General features: G+C 40.3%; 1 protein-coding gene across 2 annotated transcripts in view; it reads right to left on the bottom strand.

Moving 5' to 3' along the window:
• The window catches only part of RBM25 (RNA binding motif protein 25), a 33730-nt gene extending 17046 nt beyond the window's left edge, over nt 1-16684 (bottom strand). The window contains exons 1-7 of one of the 2 annotated variants that reach the window (XM_074584736.1): nt 16465-16684; nt 9349-9469; nt 5582-5631; nt 3955-4125; nt 3589-3646; nt 3004-3164; nt 284-466 (exon numbers count right to left, since the gene is read on the bottom strand). In XM_074584736.1, the coding sequence (XP_074440837.1) occupies nt 284-466; nt 3004-3164; nt 3589-3646; nt 3955-4125; nt 5582-5631; nt 9349-9454 (729 nt within the window). In that variant the 5' untranslated portion in view covers nt 9455-9469; nt 16465-16684. The remainder of the gene's footprint in view (nt 1-283; nt 467-3003; nt 3165-3588; nt 3647-3954; nt 4126-5581; nt 5632-9348; nt 9470-16464) is intronic. The other variant, XM_074584735.1, reaches the window with a different exon arrangement.
• Nucleotides 16685-20138: the final 3454 nt, after the last annotated feature.

A 20138-nucleotide genomic window follows, 5' to 3' on the forward strand; every position in this document is an offset into this window, starting at 1 on the left:
GTATTTCCACCTAGAGAGGGATGAAAGGTCAGTTCAATCCTGCCCAGATTCAAACCTGTTGTTCCAAGAAGTCTAGGTGCTTAGATGCCTAAACCATCCTGAAGGGATGGTGTCTATAACTCACTAGCTTTCAGGTTAAAAAAATGAAACTGCTGCTGACATCAATGCTTGTTGATTTGTTTTCTCATCAGAAGTTTAGGTTTAAAGTATTTGCACAAGGTTTGGCCATTATATAAAGGTGAGTTGAAGAAAAATCTGTTTTGTCCAAAATCAAAACACATACGTCCTCCTTCTTTTCCTTTTTCTTCTTCCTGGGGTGAGAGTCAGATTCCTGGGAGGGGGCATTGAGCTCGCTGGAATATTCTCGTATTAAGACTTCAATGGCCCCTTTAATTATCTGATCTCTTCTCTTCGTTTCCTCATCCAGTGCTTCATCGTCATCATTTGTCGTCTCTGGTCTGGAGTTCTAAGGAAAAATGGCAAAGTAACAAGAATCAACAAATTGAGAATAATATTAGTTTTATTTCAGAATTTCACCTTTGATCATCTCATTCATGCTCCTACAGCATTTACTAAAAAGAAAACCTCAAAAAACCCACAAAAAGCAAACCACCTACAAGTAGTTATCAATTGCATTATTTTAGTCAGATCTCATCACACTGGCAATACCATAGGGACCACATAGATTTACATGTGAATGGCTGCAGAGAGCAAGTGTAGGACTGCATAATAAAACAGAACAGATAAATGGTGATTAAGGTGGTAGACAAGAAAAGAGAAAGCGCACGCACGCTCAGAGAAAGGCAATCACTATAGTCCAGCCCTTGGTCAAAAGTTTCTGCCTTGTGTCCTCCAGAACTTCACGTCATTTCAACAGCAGTTCCTCAAAGCATTCTATTTAAGTGCCATGCAATACAAATGTCTATCTATAATTTTGAAGCTGCAACTTATAATGGGAGAACTGTATTAAAGAAACATTGTTAGGGAAAACATTCCTTGCACAGCAAACATTTTCCTATTACTGTTCATCAGTTACTTTGTAGTTCCTCATCTTTTTGCTCTTTTTCACCTTGTAGGGAGGAAAGGGAACACACACGAAGAAGTGCATTTCACTAAATGTTACACAAAAGGGGAGAACAATGTTCTCCACACTGAGCAAGGTAGCCCACCTCTTGATCCCCTGAATCTTTTAGAAAAATGGAATCTCACCTGAGAATCCAGCTGGGTATCCCGTCAAGCGATAGGTGGTGGGTGGAGTGAGGGGGAGGGAAGGGTCTGATGGAGCAGCAGCTAAGAATGAGGGGGAAGGGAGGATTCAGTTGGAGCTGAAGAGGCTGCCAGGCCAAGGAGGAGCAGGCTGAAAAGAGCTAGAAGGCAGTGACAGGGAGTGGAATTGAAGAGGTCCAGGGAGAAGTAGTGATCAGGGAGAGGAGCTAATTAGATAAAGGTTTGCTTGGTCTCTAGAAGAAATTGTGCTGTACTGTACACGTTTGATTTCTTAATAAAAAAGATTAAAGAAAAAATTGCAACTTTTGGATCTGAGTGGCACCAGCACACCAATGATGGTATGAAAGGAATCGCAAGCAGTAATATTACAATACGCTTCACTAATATTCCTCGGCAATTCATAGCCTTTCTTTGCATCACCACAAACAAAAAAAACACACATTTGGAACTAATCTCACTCTACAGTTCAACGGAATTGGCACACACTGTTGTCTTCACCAAAGTCACAAATAGTACCCTCTGCTTTATTACAATCAATCCCCCAGGACTGACTGTAACCCACAGAAGCTCACAGAAAACAAAATTCATGAGAGATGTACAAAAACTCCACTGATACTTCAAGCTTGTTTATAGTATCAGCTATGAAGCACACTATTACAGGTGATGCCAACAGGAAACAAGGAAGTATGGAATGGAAGGGGCAGTCAAATCAAACCCTTACCTAGGTTAACAGCTAGTACATTACTCCATTCAAAACCCATGAAGTTAGCACTCTGCTTTACTGAGCCATTATATTTAATCCCATACACAGTCAAAAATGTGTCAAGTACTTCAAATCATCATTATGCCTCTAGTTCTGGTTAAATAAAATGAAATACAAGTACTTGTGTTCCCACTGTATTTTACATACCTTTAAGAACAATTCCAAATTGAAATTTAAAAAAAAAAAAAACCTGCTACAGTGTAACTAGTATTTTCAGTTTTCTGAACAAGAGCCTCTTCTCACTTTCATTTTACAGAAAATAAGTGTTCTAAGTACTATCTTAAGGCCTATGCAGAACTTTAAAAATAGTTAGAGATCAAGCCAAACAACTTGATTGTGATGTGGAATATATTATTTTAGTAAAGAAATAGATAAAATTCATTTTAACACAAATCTGTCAGTTAAATATCTCTGTATCTCACAAGAATTTAACATATCAAATATACACAATTAGTCCAGAACAGATCCTTAGCTCCAGAAAGGAATGGTACAAAACCAATTTCCCCATCTACTAAATGCCTGGAAACTGCCCACTGCCTAGTAACTGCATCATCTACTGAATGATCTATTTCTTTTCTTTCCATTAATTTGTTCTAGATCATCATTAGAGAAGGGGAAAAAAAATCTCCAATTCTCCTCAGACAGCTGATTTACAGACTCTGACAGAGTAAATTACTTCTAGAGTTTATATACTTTCAAGAGTTTCTAAACAAAAATGAAGCAACAGAAGCATAAGGCATAGCATGTATTACTACACTTTAGAATGATTTTCAGAATTAATTCTACAGATTCAGTTGTAGCTTACAGGTAAGTTTGAATGCTGGTGAATTAAGAGCTTACACTTTGCTGCCTTTCAATGTATCTTCAGACTCGTTAATGTGATTCTGTCAAAATTCTAAAATTAATTAAGGGCAGAGACAAGAACTGAAACCAAGAGACACACAATCTGATGTAGCAAGTATGTTACACTGCCCTCCTGCCAAAATAACAGAAGTCACCCATTACATACGTACCCCATTAGAAGCCTTTTTCTTTGCTTTCCATTCATCTAGCTGAGCCTTTGTCTTTGCATCAACTTTGACTAGCAGCTTCTTCTCTCCAATCTGGAGGTCATGGAGTAGTCTCAGTGCTCGTAGTGTGGATTCTGGTTCTTTGTACTCACAAAACCCAAAGGCTGAAATGGATGATCAAAACGAAAAGCAAAATTTTACATCAGGAAAACCTCGTTAACACAGAAGAATAATATATAGCAACGGAAGAGACTATTAACAGTGTTGCAAACATGCCCCTTTGGAGGTTAAGTCCAAACCGGTAAACCTTTCTCAGGGATAGTCTATAAACACCTGATTCAGTCTCAAAACAGAAAGATGAGCAAAATTAGGCCTCCAATACTTTCTCAATGTTATTCTTCTCATTCTGTCTTGATTCCAAGGACAGAAAATACTAGCCCTTTACTAGGAAGTATTTAGCAGTTAAGTATCATGTAAAATATCTTAAAATTTAAAAGAATTAAGGATAGCAATGTGTCAGACATTTGACAAGCTGCCAGGTAATAAAACAAGAGTCTAACTAGAGATTTTAAAAGTACGAAAAATTACCTTGAAGTTTTCCAGATGCCCCTTGTACTCTCTTCCAACTCAAAACCAAGCCACATTTCTGCATTAAAGATAAATATTATTAACTATTATTGTTTATTTTCGAAACATTACAAAAACTTAACCACTTTTGGCAAAAGACTACATGTAAAAAGGGTAAACACTACTAAAAATAAAATACGTCTGTGTTCACTGACATCTACAGCTTAGAAAAGCTATACTCTTCACTTACTGACTTTAAACTCAAGCGTAACAGGCTGCTATTCCAGTGAGGACTACCTCTGCTTTTCGTTTCAATCCACTGCTTGCGGGTCATTACTTCATTCATCAGCTAGGGTTAAAATTTAACAAGCAGTTCACTGTACTCACTGCTAGAAGCTGCCGTATGAGCATGTCCGAGGCCTTCTCAGAAATGTTGCCTACAAAAACGGTGGTAGTGGGACCGCTGTTTTCATCGTTTTCTTTGTTCTTTAAGCCAGGATGATCTTTTCTGGCTCCCAAATGTTTTCCAACCATAGACACCGTGGTAGGAACTAATACCTATAAAGAGGAGGAGAGGGTGTAAAATAAAGTGTTGAGTTGTGTTTTTTTATATAAATCCGCAAGACGAAAGAGTTGGGGATACATATATATTTTAAAACTAAATTTTCATATGAACCTTAGTTGGGCTTACGCAGTGAGACACTATTAAGTGGTTCAGGCTTTAACGCTTTATACAACACAGAAAAGACTGCCATTTTCTGGCAAAGACAGACATAAAAAAAGAGGTGTACCTGAACATGGCTACTGGAAGGTCTCAAAGGTGACCATGCAGTAACATTAGGTATTATTTCTTCTACAAATAATTTGCAACATTTGAGTCACTGGAAGTTGAAGTACCTTACCTAACAGCTTAAAAAGCAAGCTGCAAATGGAAAAGTAACTGACTCAAAAGGCTTCAATAGACACATGACAGGTCTTAAAGCTTTCACAGAGTGAATAAACACTACTGTTTTATTTAATCAACACACAACCCAAAGCCTCTTTGGGCTAAGGAGCAAACATTTGTAAAACAAACCACAGAGGGATAGACACAATCATCTGTTCCATTTTGCTGCACCTCTCTCCTTCCACCTAGGATTTAACTGTATGCATGCCCTGAGTCCCTCTTCTCAAAACACCCTCCTAGAAGTGTCATTTAATAAAAAATACTTTAATCAGAAAAATGAATAATGCATTTGTTCCAGTATCTTTGTCTGAAATACATCAGTTACTATGAAGATATCCTCCTTTAACAGATAATACAAGCTATCAAAAAATTCAGTATTTTTGGGGTATTTCACTTATGCAAAATCATGGAAATGGTAATTCACCTTGAAGCCAAATAGTAACCTTTATCTTTTAAGAAGCACTTTTTCCCATCCCATAAATTGTAAGCCTTCCTTCCAAGTAGAAATTAGTAACACAAACAAACAGAGAGACCTTTCTCTCATATGCTCTTCTATAGATGCATATTACATGCAATTAGTCCTTCCCCTGCAACGTGGGGAAAGAGAGCTTGTTTGTAACCTTGTCAATGCACATCTTCTGCCCAACTCAGCAGTGCTGCATGATGGCCTTATAAACACGGATCAGGCAATGCCTCCAGAGCACCCTCTTAGGCCAACAAACTCAAAAGCAAGAGACCTGGAATCTAACTGATCTAACTGTACTGCACAGGAAGATCAGGCATGACCCGAAAGCAAAGCCAAAATCATTGCATTTGATAGAAGTACACCTTCTTGCAAGAACAGTAATTGCTTCACCTTTGCAGCTAGCATCTCCAGACAATACTTCAAACTTTGTCTAGGTCATAAATTAGCACAATATTTGCATAATAGTTGCATTTAAAGTGAAGTATTTCCTTTCATAGTATGAATTCTGATGGAATAGAGGAAAACAAAAATACTGTTGACATCTACTAGGTTTTACTCTCTGTTTTATTTTGCTACTATCTCATCCCCACTGTAATACTTACAGTCGGAGCAGGAGCCATAATGCCCATTGGTACAGGAATCATAGGGGTCCCTGAGAAAGACAAGACATTAATATTAATCTGCCCTGTTGAGATTACTGATGAATACAAATGAACTGATCGCAAACATGATTTCCAAATCAGGCAACAATTTTGGTCAAATAAGAATTTCACAGTACCGATTGCCAGTAATTCCTTAAGCTTTCAAGCACAGCCTGGGTATGGTAACATGCCATGTGCATCCTGGTCACTTTTATCATGTTAACCATTTCAACTTTGTTCATCACAAACAAATCTATTTTCAAAGCACATTCAAACCACAGTATTGTTCTAGAAGACAGCCATGTAATGAATGAGGCAGGGAATTCCATAAATAAAGACCAACGGCAGCTGGAAGTCTGACAGAAGATAATCTCATTCCTGACTTGCCCAATTCTCATAGCACCATCGATCGCTTACGGATGAGAATGTTATTAGGCTTCATGGTATTAGTTATGGAATAGTTTAATAAAGGTGGCATAGAAAACCTCAACCCAGAAGCTCCCTACCTGCTGAATACTTGACTTGGCAGTCTAAAACTTAATTTAAAACAATATTAATGAGGTGAAACCACGCAATACCCTCTTTCCCACTACCAATTTAACTGGCAGCTTTAAGTATACAAGCCAATACCTAATTGTAATAAAGGCTGTTTATCTTTCCATGCCAGCTGCTAGATGAGGTTACAGATAGTAAGCAAATGGATTTCATAACTATTTGCTGGTCAGTAAAGGCCTTGAGACTCAAGAACAATGAACTCATGTTCTTCAGAGAAATATCCCCTAGGGATCCTAGATCTCTTTTTTCATTCTTGTCTTTCACTCTCAATCCTTCCCTTTTGATCCTTCCCTTCTCCATCTCTCTTACTGATGTATTCATAAAATCCTAACCAAACTTTGGCAAGCTACTGTTCCTGGACTTGCTCCCCCTCCTTTCTCCAGTGCTTGTTCCTGAAACAGTTCTCCTCAGACACCCTCTTCAGCTTTCTCCTCATCCACTCTGGTTTTACTTTGATTCCATCATTTATTTTCTCTGTCACTCAATGCTCTTCCTCAGTCCCTTCATATTAAAGTCACACTGCCTCCTATCCCTCCAAATCGTTCAGAGAACCAAAAGCTGCATTGCTCTCGGTTTTAATGCACGATGGCATCTCACAGACTGGAGAAACTACTCCAAGACAAGACTCTGCTTGTGCAGCCCTCTAACTGTTATAATTATCATGATGCTGAACTTGGAATTTTACTTGTGTGGAATTTACTTGTGTTATCACTGACAGTTCTCTGAAAATATCAGCCCAATGCTCAGCAGAAGCAAAAAAAAAAAAAAAAACAAAACCAAAAACCCACTAAAAAGTTGGGCATCGTTTAGCCTATCAACATAGACATCATTTAGCTGCTATACAAAAACCTGGTGCACCTACACCTTGATTACTGCCTACAGACTTAGCCTCTGCAACCCAAGAACAACATGCAGCCTTAAAGAAGGGCTTAACACGACTTAAATGTTGAAGAAGCTGTTTTACTACAAAAGACACTATACTCTGAGACTCCTGAAGTGTGGAGGTTTGCAAGGCATGGAACACAACTGAGGGGTAACAAAACCACAAACTGCAACTCACTCAGCTCTCACATCAAAAGTAGGGCAGAGGGGGAAACTAAGTAGGCAATGAGTTTATAAAACAGACATAAGAAAGTAGCACTTTACATAGTGGTTGATGAACTTCTCAAATTTGGTGCAAGAGGAGCCAGTGGAGATGGACAGTAACAACAAGATCGAAAAAATATCAAAATATTCATGAACGACAGGTCCAGAAAAGATAAAGGAAAAATGAAAGATCGTACTCTGTAACATCCCTAACACTACAGTTGTATAAGGGAACAGATTCAGAAAGCAGATAGGTGTACATGCCCACCCTAAACACCATCTTGTAATCCCACTGCCCAGACAACACATCAGGCTATATGGACTGCAGGTCTGACACACTACAGCATTTCTCATAAATGAACAGTAATTTTTTACATCTTAATGGTATCCAATAATCTTCAGAGATTACAAGAGTTATCAGAATCACTTCCTTATCAAATCTTCCACCCTTACTAATGGAAACGCTAGAACTTCTTATTTTTAACAGCTATATTTTTAAGCAAAGCAAAACACATTTCCTAACTTAATTCTGACACAAGCAAACTGCTCTAGCTGAAACTTTAAAAAAAATTATAAGCTGAGTAAGATAACTAGAACACGAAATTCTGGGCAAACAGCTAGCTAAAGATAATATTATAAGCCACTAAAATTGTGATCTTACATATGGAATAACTTCCAAGTAGACTTTCATAAAGTCACTGTGCCATTTTTGGCATTTTCAACTCTCATGATACACTTGTGCTAAGAAATGAGAGACCCATAACCTCTACATGTTGAAATATGTTATCTACACAGGTAAGTAAATCATGTTTCTAATGTGCAGTGAAAAACTTAATTCTTGCCTAATACTAAGCTCTTCCACTCTACATATTGTTTGGATTACTAATACTTAAACAAGACTATTTATATAAAAAGTCAAACACAGCAAGAGAACAAAAAGATCTTTGTCGCACATATTAAGAAGCAAGTGTTCAGAGCAGAAACTCGTATCAGGCATTTTAAGATATTATTCAGAAAGTCACTTTTAAATGTATCTGGTGCTTTTCACACTAGTATACATAAACTGGAGCTAGTAAAGATAAAAGGTATGAAATTTTGATGGCAAAATGCTACCCAATCAAGAACTCTGTCTTGATGAGATAACATCTCATGGATCTCAGGGAAAAAAGGTTAGAAAAATTAATGCAAGTAAAGGATTAGCCTGATGAATCGTTGTGTACAAACCAGTCCTGAGTTCAGCCATCTGGTTTTTGAAAGCCTTTATTGTCTACAAAACACTTGTGCACAACAGAGCCTAAGACCATACAGACAGGAGTTATTTTCTGCAGCCCTTGTGATGAATTTTAATGGGGTAATTCTCCGAAGTATTCCTCTCCCCAACTAGCTCTGTGATCTTCTGCCTCTAGTCACTGTTATCTGTACTGGCAATGTACAGAAAGAAGGTGGTTCCAGACAAACAAATTAAAAGTCTCAACACAAAGAACAGCGGCTGATCTTACAGATGAACAAAGAAAAAAACCTGAGATTAATTTTGGGAACATTAGAGGGAACAGGGAACATAACAGTAAATTTGCAAGATGTGTGGAGGAAAGTACTTAAGAAGTAGAATAAAAGAAAGTAGGACTTACAAAAAATTTGAGAAAAACAATGCAAGAAGTTGGACCTTCTCTGAAAGTTACTCCTATATTTTCACACCACACATACTCAGTGTACACAACTGTTTCCAAAGGCTGTTATAATGGTTTATTTGAAAGAAATTGAAAACCATAGTCTGTCAAAACAGTGGCTCTTAGAATGCCTAAGATTAACAAAAATCACCACCTAGCTTCAGTCTTGGAAAAAAGGTCCAAGACAAAGTCCGGTATTGTCTCTAATGGCTTGATTTCTGGTCAGAAGTAAGCAGCTTTTGGTAGACCAAAAGAAGCTTGCTCACATGACATGACCTGTGGGTAAACTAGAAACTCAGCTGCAATGTACACGAATCAGAGTTAGTGAAAATACATTAAGAGCCAGTAACTTTTGTAAATAAAATTCAAAATAAAAGGTAATTTATTTCTACAATGCTTCCATATACTAATATAACTTACCAGGAGGTACAGGTGGAGGAAAGCCAGGAAATTGTGGAGGTGGGATCCCAGGGGGAAGTGTTGGGATTCCCATAGGAGGGCGATTCAAATGAGGTGGAAAAGACATTCTTCCAGTCACAATCTGTCAAAAAGATAGAAAAGGAAACTTATACCAGTCAGGTCCCAAATATGAATTACAAAAGCAGTGCAAATGGTAAGTGTCCATAATGATTTTAAATCTTCATATGGACATTCAAGTACAAACTAGAACTTTTTTTTAGCTCTTTTCCCCCTGCTATTCTTTACGTTACAAATGTAGTAGAAGTCTTCTTTCACAATAAAAAGCAGCACTTCTAGGAAAGTCCTTCAAAATGAAGTGAAAAATGAAACTATATCTGACTTCTCATACCAATGGTTTACAAGGAGTGTGAATAAACAGCATATAACAGTTTGTATAGTTTATTTAAAATAAAGCTATCTTTTGCAGTATCTGAAAACAGAATTAATCTTGCAATACGCTTTTCAATAAGGCAAGTAGTTCTCTTGTACAAAAAATGATCACACACAATACAACTGTGGACCAAGAGGAGAGAAAGAACTGGGACATCCCGATGCTCAGCACTGACAGAAATTGTATTTAAGACTGCATTGGGGAGATCCCCAGATTCGGCACACAGACAGTTAAAGACTTGGAAGAGGGTTCTCCGATCTATTTTTAACTTCTCAGTTCACACATCTTCTAGAGCTCAACTTGGATGATAGCCCATGAGCTGAGAGTCAATATGCCACCATGAAGAGTAAAGATTAATAACCATCTGAATATCAAATAATGTTATTATGTACATATATTACTGACCCTGTAACACATACCATCAAATAATAAAAAAAACCCTCAAGACTGCTCTTAACACAACTAATGAGGCATGTATTCTTGCTTCCAATATTATCTCAGCAACCTTACATGGTCAAGTCTTCAAAAAAGGTTGGCCGTCAGTTCTAAAAAAAACAAACCCAGTCACCAGTATTAGTGCTGAGCCTATAGGTACATTCACACTGCAGTGAGGAAGCACTGGAGGAACTTCAAACGCACTGTATTGTGTGGATATCAATCACAAAGACACTGTATCACAAATGACAAGAGTCCAGTTAGCTGTCTGCACAAACATCTGTGTTTCTCACTAGTACAAACTGCTTTACAACCTACAGTACAGTATCTTGACTGCAACTGTTTTCCAAACAGGCAACCATGAGTCAAAACTGAAGAAGGCAGTCTGAGAAAGAGTTATGATAAGCAAAATTCTGTTATGTACAACGGACCTGTAGATTATAAGATACCTTCCCCAGCTTCTTAGCACTGAACACACCTCAAGAAACAGGAAACAAGCTTCACTGGAGACAGATGTGCCTTCCATACATGCACAAGAGCAAGTAGTTAACGACAGTCTTAAATGAAAACTAGAAGTAAGAGCTAATATCAGTACTGTACCATAACAGTAGATACATTTGAAAGAGCTAAAAAATTGTAATAAGAGAATTATGCAGCAAAACCTTATCCCCGGAGTCTGGAAACAACTATGAGAGATAAATATATATAGTAGGCTAGAGAGTATGAAAGGGAAACCCAAACGTATTTGGCAATACCTTCGAACATCAGAACTTATTTATTCTAGTATAAGAACAGGTCTCATATATGACCCTATAGTATAATTCACCCAAAGACACGTTTACAACTACTTCAATTACAATTACAAGAAGTTTGTGATGATGGCATTCATTAGTTGGCCCCAAAGGGCATTCATCACTTCTCACCAGCAGAAAAGATAAATGCTCCTGTGACAAGGCCTAAGATGGTAGAAGAAACAAGACAGTAAATGCAAGCATTCCTCCAACAGTTCAATAAATATTACTTTATACAATACAATAAACATATACCACCTCCCCTTAGAAGCCATATGCCTAAGAACACACTTCCTTACTGCCATTCTTGGATTTTTAAAACTGAATGGGCAAAGAAAAGCATCAAAAGTGTACTGACAAAATATTTTATTTGGAAGAATATTGTTTATTGTCTCTTCAGACTATGTGCACATCAGCTGACATTCCTCTAGAACATGAAACTTGGATGGTATGCAAGAGAACAGAACTCCCTTATCCACCTTGATACCGCTATTTGAAACTTTTTCACAAAAAAAAAAAACACCAACAGCCAAGGGTCCCAGGAAAGGCAGAAAATTAAGATCTTTAAAGTTCTCAGTACTTATCTAAATTGCAAACTGACAGACAACTGGACAAAATTCAAAGCCATTTTGGGGCAGGATAGTAGAGCAATAAGCTACTGGGTCCGAGATGGTTCTGAACACGCTGCAATAGTGTTACACTATTCTGAGGTCCACAAGACATTGAAGAGTGGTCTGTTAAACAAAGAACAACAACTGGGGAAGTAATTTTCCAGGCTGCCTGTAGGTGCAGTCCCTTCTCTCACTCTGATAAGCACTTTATCTGAGACACCATTTTGGAGAGGCTGAAAAAAAAGCTTAGGGACTAAGAGGTGAAACAGTTCTTCAAATTAAAAGATGCTGAAACATACTGTACTCTGTGGCTATTACATATGCACACAGGCAAAGCTGTTGCTGGGTTTTTTTTAAATTTAAATACAAAAAGCAGTCAAAGTAATCATTACTGCATAAAAGGAACAAGGCAGTTAGTAAGGACAGATCAAAATTTACTTTTTCAATCTTCTAGTCAGATGGAAGTGAAGCACATCATTATCTGTAGGCCTTCAACAATCCATCGTACTTAAGAACTCCGTCATTTTTTCTGTATTTGTACAGTTACTTTCACAGCAGCTAGAAAGCTGCCCTCTTACTGACTTCGTTCTTGCACAGGCCAATCCTAGCACCTCTGCTGTCTTTGACACTTAAAATCAACACTAGAATTTAAAAAAGCCTTGGTCTAACTACTATACATAACTACCAATGTGAAACTGGCAGAGAAAACAGATTAATTCTGTTTCCGTTACGAAAATTGTGAGGATCAACAGATACCAAGATTGAAACTGCTCACTGGAGAAGTGAGAGATCTGGAGAGAGAGGAAGATGCATCTGGTACCTTGCAGCAGCCAAGATGCTACAATGACGAGAACTGCACAGTACGTTTTTTCTGTCCACAGCTAGGGAACATACAAGAAACATACATACTCTTCACAGTCAGATGGACCTCCAACATCAAATTTATAAGCAACTACAAACCAAGGGTTAGGTATGGAAAGTTAAGAGATGCTAATCTGGGTCTAGGTAGAATACCCTTGTAGAAATCTCAGGAACAGTATCTTGACCTTCTCTGCAGACTGTCCCTACCACTCTGCCAGTACAGTTTGGTGATCAGTGTCTGATATATTTACTGTGGTCTCAGTATTGCACACAGCGATCTTCAAATTTTAGCAATATATTTAAATGCATAAATAAGGAATTAAATAGTCCTGAGATATTTTTAAAACCTCAGCTGACTTATGAAAGTATTAACACAAGTGAAACTGGATGCATGCAGCATTCTTGATAGCTGCATTTTAACTAGCAGCTCTTTAAGTGAGAGACTGATTTGCATGAATGTTACAGTGGTCAGAAAAGCAGTGTGCATCTGGCCTGACATAATTCAAAATATTGAAATAATGATACCTTCAGACTCCCAAAGGATGGATTTGTGTCAGGTCTCTGACTCAAAGTGCAGTCAATTTAGACTATGTCCATGTCAGCAAGCAGGGCAGTACGACAGGAGCGGGTCTGTTAAAACAGATGGAGCTGAAACCCCAGTGTCCACACTACACATTTTGGGGAGGTCCATCCCACTGGAACAAATGTCCATTTGCAGGTAAGAGGGAATTCTTCAATATATTTTCATCCAAAAAGCATACAGTTCACCCACCAGAACAGTGCAAATCAATGAGAAAAAAAGGTTTCCCAAGTGAGGATGACCATGAGACTCCCTTCAAAAGCACATTCCTGATCCAAGTTAACACAGTAATTTAGGTGCACACTTTATTAGCCTTGAGCAATTTTTGTAAGCTGCAGATTAATGATGTCATGGATGGCAAAACATCTAAGCTTACTCTAAGCAGACCCAGCTCAAATCCAGCTCGAGCTATTAACTAAAGCAAGTGCTACGCAAACACAGCTATAGTATTCCAGGTTCAACTTTGGCCTAGAAGGAGTTCAGTTGCTTTCATACACTGCTCTTCTGAGTTAATAAATCCTGATGAAACCAAATGCCATGTAGAGCCAGCTACACCTATCTTCTGAAACATGGAGAGAGTACGGGAACACCCATATGGCTCTAAGATTTGGTAAAACCCACAGAGACTTGTTAATTCTGACTTGGAGCTATCCCTGCTGGGCCGGACCTCTGTCCATTAGAAACATGTTCGCTCTGACACACAACGAAACAAGTGCACAGGGCTGGCCTGATGGCATGCTGGACTCAAGTGTTTGAGACCACACAGAACTCAGCATTACTATGAAACATGGGTTACCATCACTCAGACATTGCTGCCGCCTGCTTCTTTATTATCTCCGACTCACAAAAGTCCCAGTAAGAGGGGACTGACTATGAGAAGACTGTACCGGTCTGGCTGCACTGTTAATGTATTTTTTTTTTTTTAAATTTAATTTTTTTTACTCATTTTTTTTAATAAAGGGGTGAAGAGATATGTCATAAACAGGATGTAAGTTTATTACAAATCCTTGGCAACTAATGTATTTTAAACTGACAATTAGATCACCTACTCAGGGTAGCATCATAATTCTACCAGTGTCACAGGATTAATCTCCTTAGTATCTCTGTGTTTACAGATCATAAGTTTTATTTAAAAGCCTGCAAAACATTTTAACCATTTTTCAAAACAGTTAAGTTCCCCATGAAACAAACAGTTACAATACTTACTGTTGAGGTGTTGTTATACTAAACAAAGTTAAAATTAGCTGTAAAAATCCTGAAGTCAATGCATAAACAGAATTAATGGGTATATGTAGTGTCATAAGAGCAGTGACAATATGGCTGACCTAGCTTGATTTCACTTTGTCTTATTTTAACTACTCTTCAACGTTTAACCTGCAGCACAAAAAATCTGTACGCTGAGTCTAGAATAAGTTGCACGAAATAGCTATGCAAGCCTGCCCCTCAAATAAGGGAGCAGTAAGCACAGACCTGGATTGGATTTTTTTTTTAATTAACTACAATTCAGTTTGGATTATAATCTTAACATTTAGATTATTACAAGAGTGTCTGACAAAACCCACATCTATGATATGTAATACCATGCTATTTAGTAACACCCTGGTTAAAGATATTATACCAAGACATTTGATTTGTATATCCATGTTATTACGTTTCACTGAAACGTCCCTATAAAAAAATTTTCACACATAAAAATGTTTCTAATGCTTTTGAAGAATTAGAGTAATTCCTATTAAGAATTGTACAAAGTTTTGGCATTTGATTCTAATGGCAATACCTAGGCGACAACAGACAGCAAACAATAATTTCCTCTACAATTTATGACAAATTATTTTAAACATTTGTTATATGATGAGTGAAGCTGAGCAACAAAAGCATTTTCAGAAACAACTGGAGAAAACATATACAGTAAACCAACCTATTAAAGTCAGTACTATCACATAGGCTTTTACATCAGTCTCTTCATGATATATGGATTTTTATAAAAAATAATAAATAAATATAACTAACCCCATAGTTTGTCACCCACTGCCAATGCTGTTTATATTATTGCTTCTCAAAAAAACCCCACCAACTCTCTAAAAGAAAACTCTTTTATTTCAAGCCAACTGATTCTCTCAGTCAAAACGTCCACTTTCTCATACAGCCCAACAGTTTTATCCAAAATTGCCTGCAAGCTAAGCAACGCTCATCAAAACCAAACCCTGGGTCCAAAAGCCCTTTAAGCTCTGTTAAGCATGTCACCAGCACGTTAAGGCCTTTGATTTAGCTCCTAATTCTGATTCTCTGCACCCATATAAAGCCCTAGTCAGTCAAATAAGTGACTCTCCACTCTAAATTTACTATGAACTCTTCCCAAAACAAAAAACACGTGGCATTACAACATTTATGTAAATGGACTCTAAAGAGATAGAAACAGAGAAACCTGAAGCACCATGCACAATGCCACTCCTTTACAGGGAAAGTAAGAAACTGTCCCGCTCTTCCTTCTTAGAATTTCTTCTGGACCATCTTCCATAAATGCTAATGCAGTACTTGAAGCAATGCTTTCCTGCCCCACAAAAACTTACTAAAATTCGTGTATGTGTATTTTAACCTGAACAGACTGTGAACTATACAACTTTAAGATTCCACTTCCTGTAAGCCCATGGAAGACCTACTACCAAAAAAAGTTAGTTGTGTTCCGGATGCTCGCTGTATTTAAACAAAAAACCCTCTCTTCCTTCAGGCAGACAAAGGTCTTTTTCTATAAGAGAAAACAACATCATGAGAAAAACGTGCCGATGTACACACCACAACTGCTACTAACACCGATGAATCGCTCCGATTCTTTTATGCACAACACGTATTTTAACATGACTACCCCAGTCCACACTAAGGACATTAAGTTCCCTGCCGCGATACCGTCGAAAAACGCTTCCTCGCAAGACCCGTTTCCCTGACATCGAAAAGCAAAATCCCACCCGCGGTCGGGGCGGCCCGCACCAGGCCCGGCAGCGGTTTCGGGCGCCGGCAAACAAACGCTCCGCCCCAGGCTCGCCCGCTCCGACCCGAGAGGCGCAGGGCCTCGTCCCGGGCGTGCGATGGGCTCCTCTCTCCTTCCGCCCCGCCGCGCCTGCGGGAGGCGGAAGGGACTCCCACGCCTCCTGGGCGGGAGAGGAAGCCAAAGGCCTCCGCCGCCCGCCGCCGCTCTCCCGCGAGCGCCTCCCCGAGGCCGCTCTCCCCTCCCACCCCGATACTAGGCCCACGCCGCCTCCCCGCGGGCCGCGGCCAGCGAGAGGCCGCCGGCGCCCGCCACGGCCCAGGGTGTGGGGGCGCGGCAAAGCGGCCTCGGCCGCGCCTCCTCTCAGCAGGAGGCCGAAGCGCCGCCGCCACCTTCCTTCCCCCTCTCATCCCCTCGCTTCTCACCCCTTCGCCGCGGAGCAGGAGCCGCGTCCAGAGCGCCGCCGCGGCCCCTCCAAGCCGCGGGGGTCGGGGATGGCGCGGGGGGACGCCACACGGCCGCCTGAGGCCCGGCTGGGAGGCCCCGGGGCGCCACTAGGCCGCGAACACACCTCGCCGAGCCGCCGCCGCCGCGCTCCGCGGGGTCATGTGACCCGCCCCTTCCGTCAGCGGCCCGACCTGCACCGCGCCGCGACACCATAGAGGCGGCCCTGCCAGAGCGCCCTCCCGCTCCTTGCCCAGACAACGAGGCGCCCAACCATAAAGCGGCAGCGGCTAGAAGGGCAGGAGAGAGAGGAAAAGGCCTCCGGGCCGCCGCCATCTTTGCTGGGGGCGGGCGATGCGGCGCCTTGACCCAGCCCGGGGCTTCGCCATCTTGAGGTCAAGCACCGTCGCTGGGGGTTGCTGGCGCCCGCGGGGCGGCCGGTTGAAGGCTCTGGAGAGCTTCCCGCTGTGGGGTAGCACCAGCTCCTCTCCCGGTTGCTGGCGTCCTCTCCTGGTGCCGTTGCCGGCGCCGCGCTCCCGGGGCGGGCTGAGCGGCGGCCCGGCCGGGACAGCGGTAGGTGCAGGCTGTGCCACAGGCACGGCTGCCCGGGAAGGACGCCTCTTGCTTTGAACAGGCTGGTAACAAGGAACGAACACGTCTTTTAGCTGCGTTTCACAAATTATAAGGGTCTAAGATGCTAAAACAAAAAGCAGTTTTACGGTCAGGAGATGAAAGATATGAAATCATGGAATAGTTTGGGTTGGAAGGAACCTTTAAAGGTCATCTAGTCCAACAACCGGGACATCTTCAACTCGATCAGGTTGCTCAGAGCCCCATCCAACCTGACCTTGAATGTTTCCTGGGACAGAGCATCTACCACCTCTCTGGGCAACCTGTGCCCATGTTTCACCTCCCTGACAGTAAAGGATCTACCCTCTTTCAGCTTAAAACCATTACCCCTTGCCTTATCGCAACAGGCACCGCTAAAAAGTTTGTCTCCATCTTTCCTGTAGGCCCTCTTTAGGTACTGGAAGGCCACTATAGGGTCTCCTCGGAGCCTTCTCTTCTCCAGGCTGAACAACCCCAGCTCTCTCAGCCTGTCTTCGCAAGAGAGGGATTCCAGCCCTCTGATCATCTTTGTGGCCCTCTTCTGGACTCGTTCCAACAGGTCAATGTCTTTCTTGTGCTGGGGGCCCCAGAGCTGGACACAGTACTCCAGGTGGGGTCTCACCAGAGCAGAGAAGAGGGGCAGAATCACCTCCCTCGACCTGCTGGCCACGCTGCTTTTGATGCAACCCAGGATATAGTTGGCTTTCATGGAAGGCTATAACTCTGCTGAAAAAAAATAAGGATTTACAGAGCAAAAAGAGCAAACACCAGTATTTTAGGCAGCCATATGCTCAGCAAAAAGATGTCACTGTACTATAAAACAGTTGGGCCCAGCCATGGTCTACCAGGTATTTTCCAGCCAGGTATCTTCCCTGAACTACTTCCAGCATTTAGACTACATTAAAAGACAATTTAAAATGTACAATTCCCCCCCCCCAACATTACATGCGAGACAGTGATTGCTGTAGTTACCACAATGATGGCAAGCAATTGCAAATGGAAAGTGGAAGTGACTGTGAATGGAAGGAAAGTGCTCTTACAGATGATTATGAGGCAGACCACAACATGAGCATATGTGCACAAAGCTGTTTAAAACACTTTGGATCAGCTAAGGAAAAACAATCTTTCTATATTACATTTTACACTGTTTATATACACTGTTTAGGGAAAAGTGCTCAAAAGACAAGAATCTAAGGAGAAACAATCCACTCCACCTTTAACGGGAAGAAAAACATTTGAAGCAGACACTGTTGACTTCTTCAATACAAAACCAATTAAATCTACCTGACTGATGTCATACGTACTACTGAACAGTCAACAACTGAGCTGGAACTAGGGTCCTGTTCATCACCTTGCTTCACAAGATGATGTGCAAGGGTAAATATTTTAGCAGTAGCAGGTTTAGGACATACTTCAAGACTTAATGCCATTCCTTCCCCTTTCAGAAACAGCATTTTTGCTTTCTATTAATTACAACTTATTCCATGGAGCCTGCTTATCTCCCTTCAACTAACACAAATTTAGTAAATGCAATAATTTATAAACATACCTATGTAGGTAAAAATGGTACTCATTTTGCAGCTTGCAAGAAAACCAAAGAAAAGAGAAAGGGCAGAAAAAGAATCTTCTGAGTTTTCTGTTTCTATGCTGTTGTCTCAGATTGAAACTGCTATCTGCTTGAAAAAGAAATGTGAAATCCAAACTCACTCAAACTCACTCCTACTGCTGTAACAAGTCCTGTTATTTACAGAAAACATTGCAAAGGCTTTCCTGATTTAGACATTTGTCTATTTTGTTTAGTGAAAGAAACAGAGCATTTTGCATTTACTCTCCTTGTACAAATCATGAACTTTAGTCTCCAGTATCCTCCCTAATCAATTTTTACCCTTCAGTTGTGAAACTGAGATCCCACGTTGCAGGTACTGATTGTAGTTCACTTTATGCAGTTCCTCACTGCAGACTCCAGAGTTTCATGCTCAACCCAATCAAGAAGAGTGCAGTAGATGGTTTTTAATATTACGGTCAAAATTAAAAGAGGTGGGTTTTATGTCTGCAGGTTGTTTTGCATTCGAAACATGAGAAATCATTCTAAACATGCTGGGCAGCATCTCAGGGTACAAGGGTCAAATTGTTTCTAGATATGCAATATTTTAAACGTTTTATTGGTGGAACAGAGTTCCAGCCCACAGCTCCAAACATCACTGGGTAAAAAGAATCTACTACAGTGGTGAAGGAGTATAGCCTTTATAGAACTGTGACTAATTACTGGGATCCTGGATCCTTACTGCCTATGTGCTCCATCCAGTGTAGGTTTCTCTCTCTTCAGTATATGCTATGTTACTCCCATGGAAATCAGTAAAACTTGTCTTCAAGGAGCAGGTAGAATTGATTTTTGACATATAACAGAAAAAAAGTTATGGTTTTAAGCAGGACATTTAGAAGCGAAATTAAATCTACATTTAAATGCTGTAAGTATACATATAGTAAACAAGGAAATTCATAGGAAGGGGGGGGGGGAAACATGAACAAATCTCTAAGACCCGTCTGTGACAGGGGAAGACAGCTTGAACCATGTACAGAAACACTGCATACTATTTCCTGTTCCAGGAGGAGCAGTGCCACACTTTTTCTGAAAGAGAAAAGTAGGAAACAGTGGGAGGTGAAAGTTTAGGCTTTCTGAAGAAAGTAACAACTAGCGCAACTTTATACGTTTTGTAATATTTGAACTAGAAGTAGCCTTCAAGTGTACGTTCTTTAATACCACAAAACGAACAATTACATTTTGCTTTCTCTTCCTCATACCCTTTAATCGTTCTCTCTATGACGTTGCCAGTCTAAATACTTAGAGTAAGGTCCCTTAGATGCCAGACTCTCATCAATTTGATTCCTTGGCTCCCCATGAACAGCACTGTGAGATTTCAAAGTTTCTACCTCCTACGTACTAAATATATACGCTATCCAGAAATTTTTCATGCTGAAGAGATTTGGCTCAGCAGAAGTTTATTCCTATAGATGCCAGTCTAGTTAATCTTTTTGAGTGATCCTT

Source organism: Larus michahellis, chromosome 4 (assembly GCF_964199755.1).
Source record: "Larus michahellis chromosome 4, bLarMic1.1, whole genome shotgun sequence".
Classification (NCBI taxonomy): Eukaryota; Metazoa; Chordata; class Aves; order Charadriiformes; family Laridae; genus Larus; species Larus michahellis.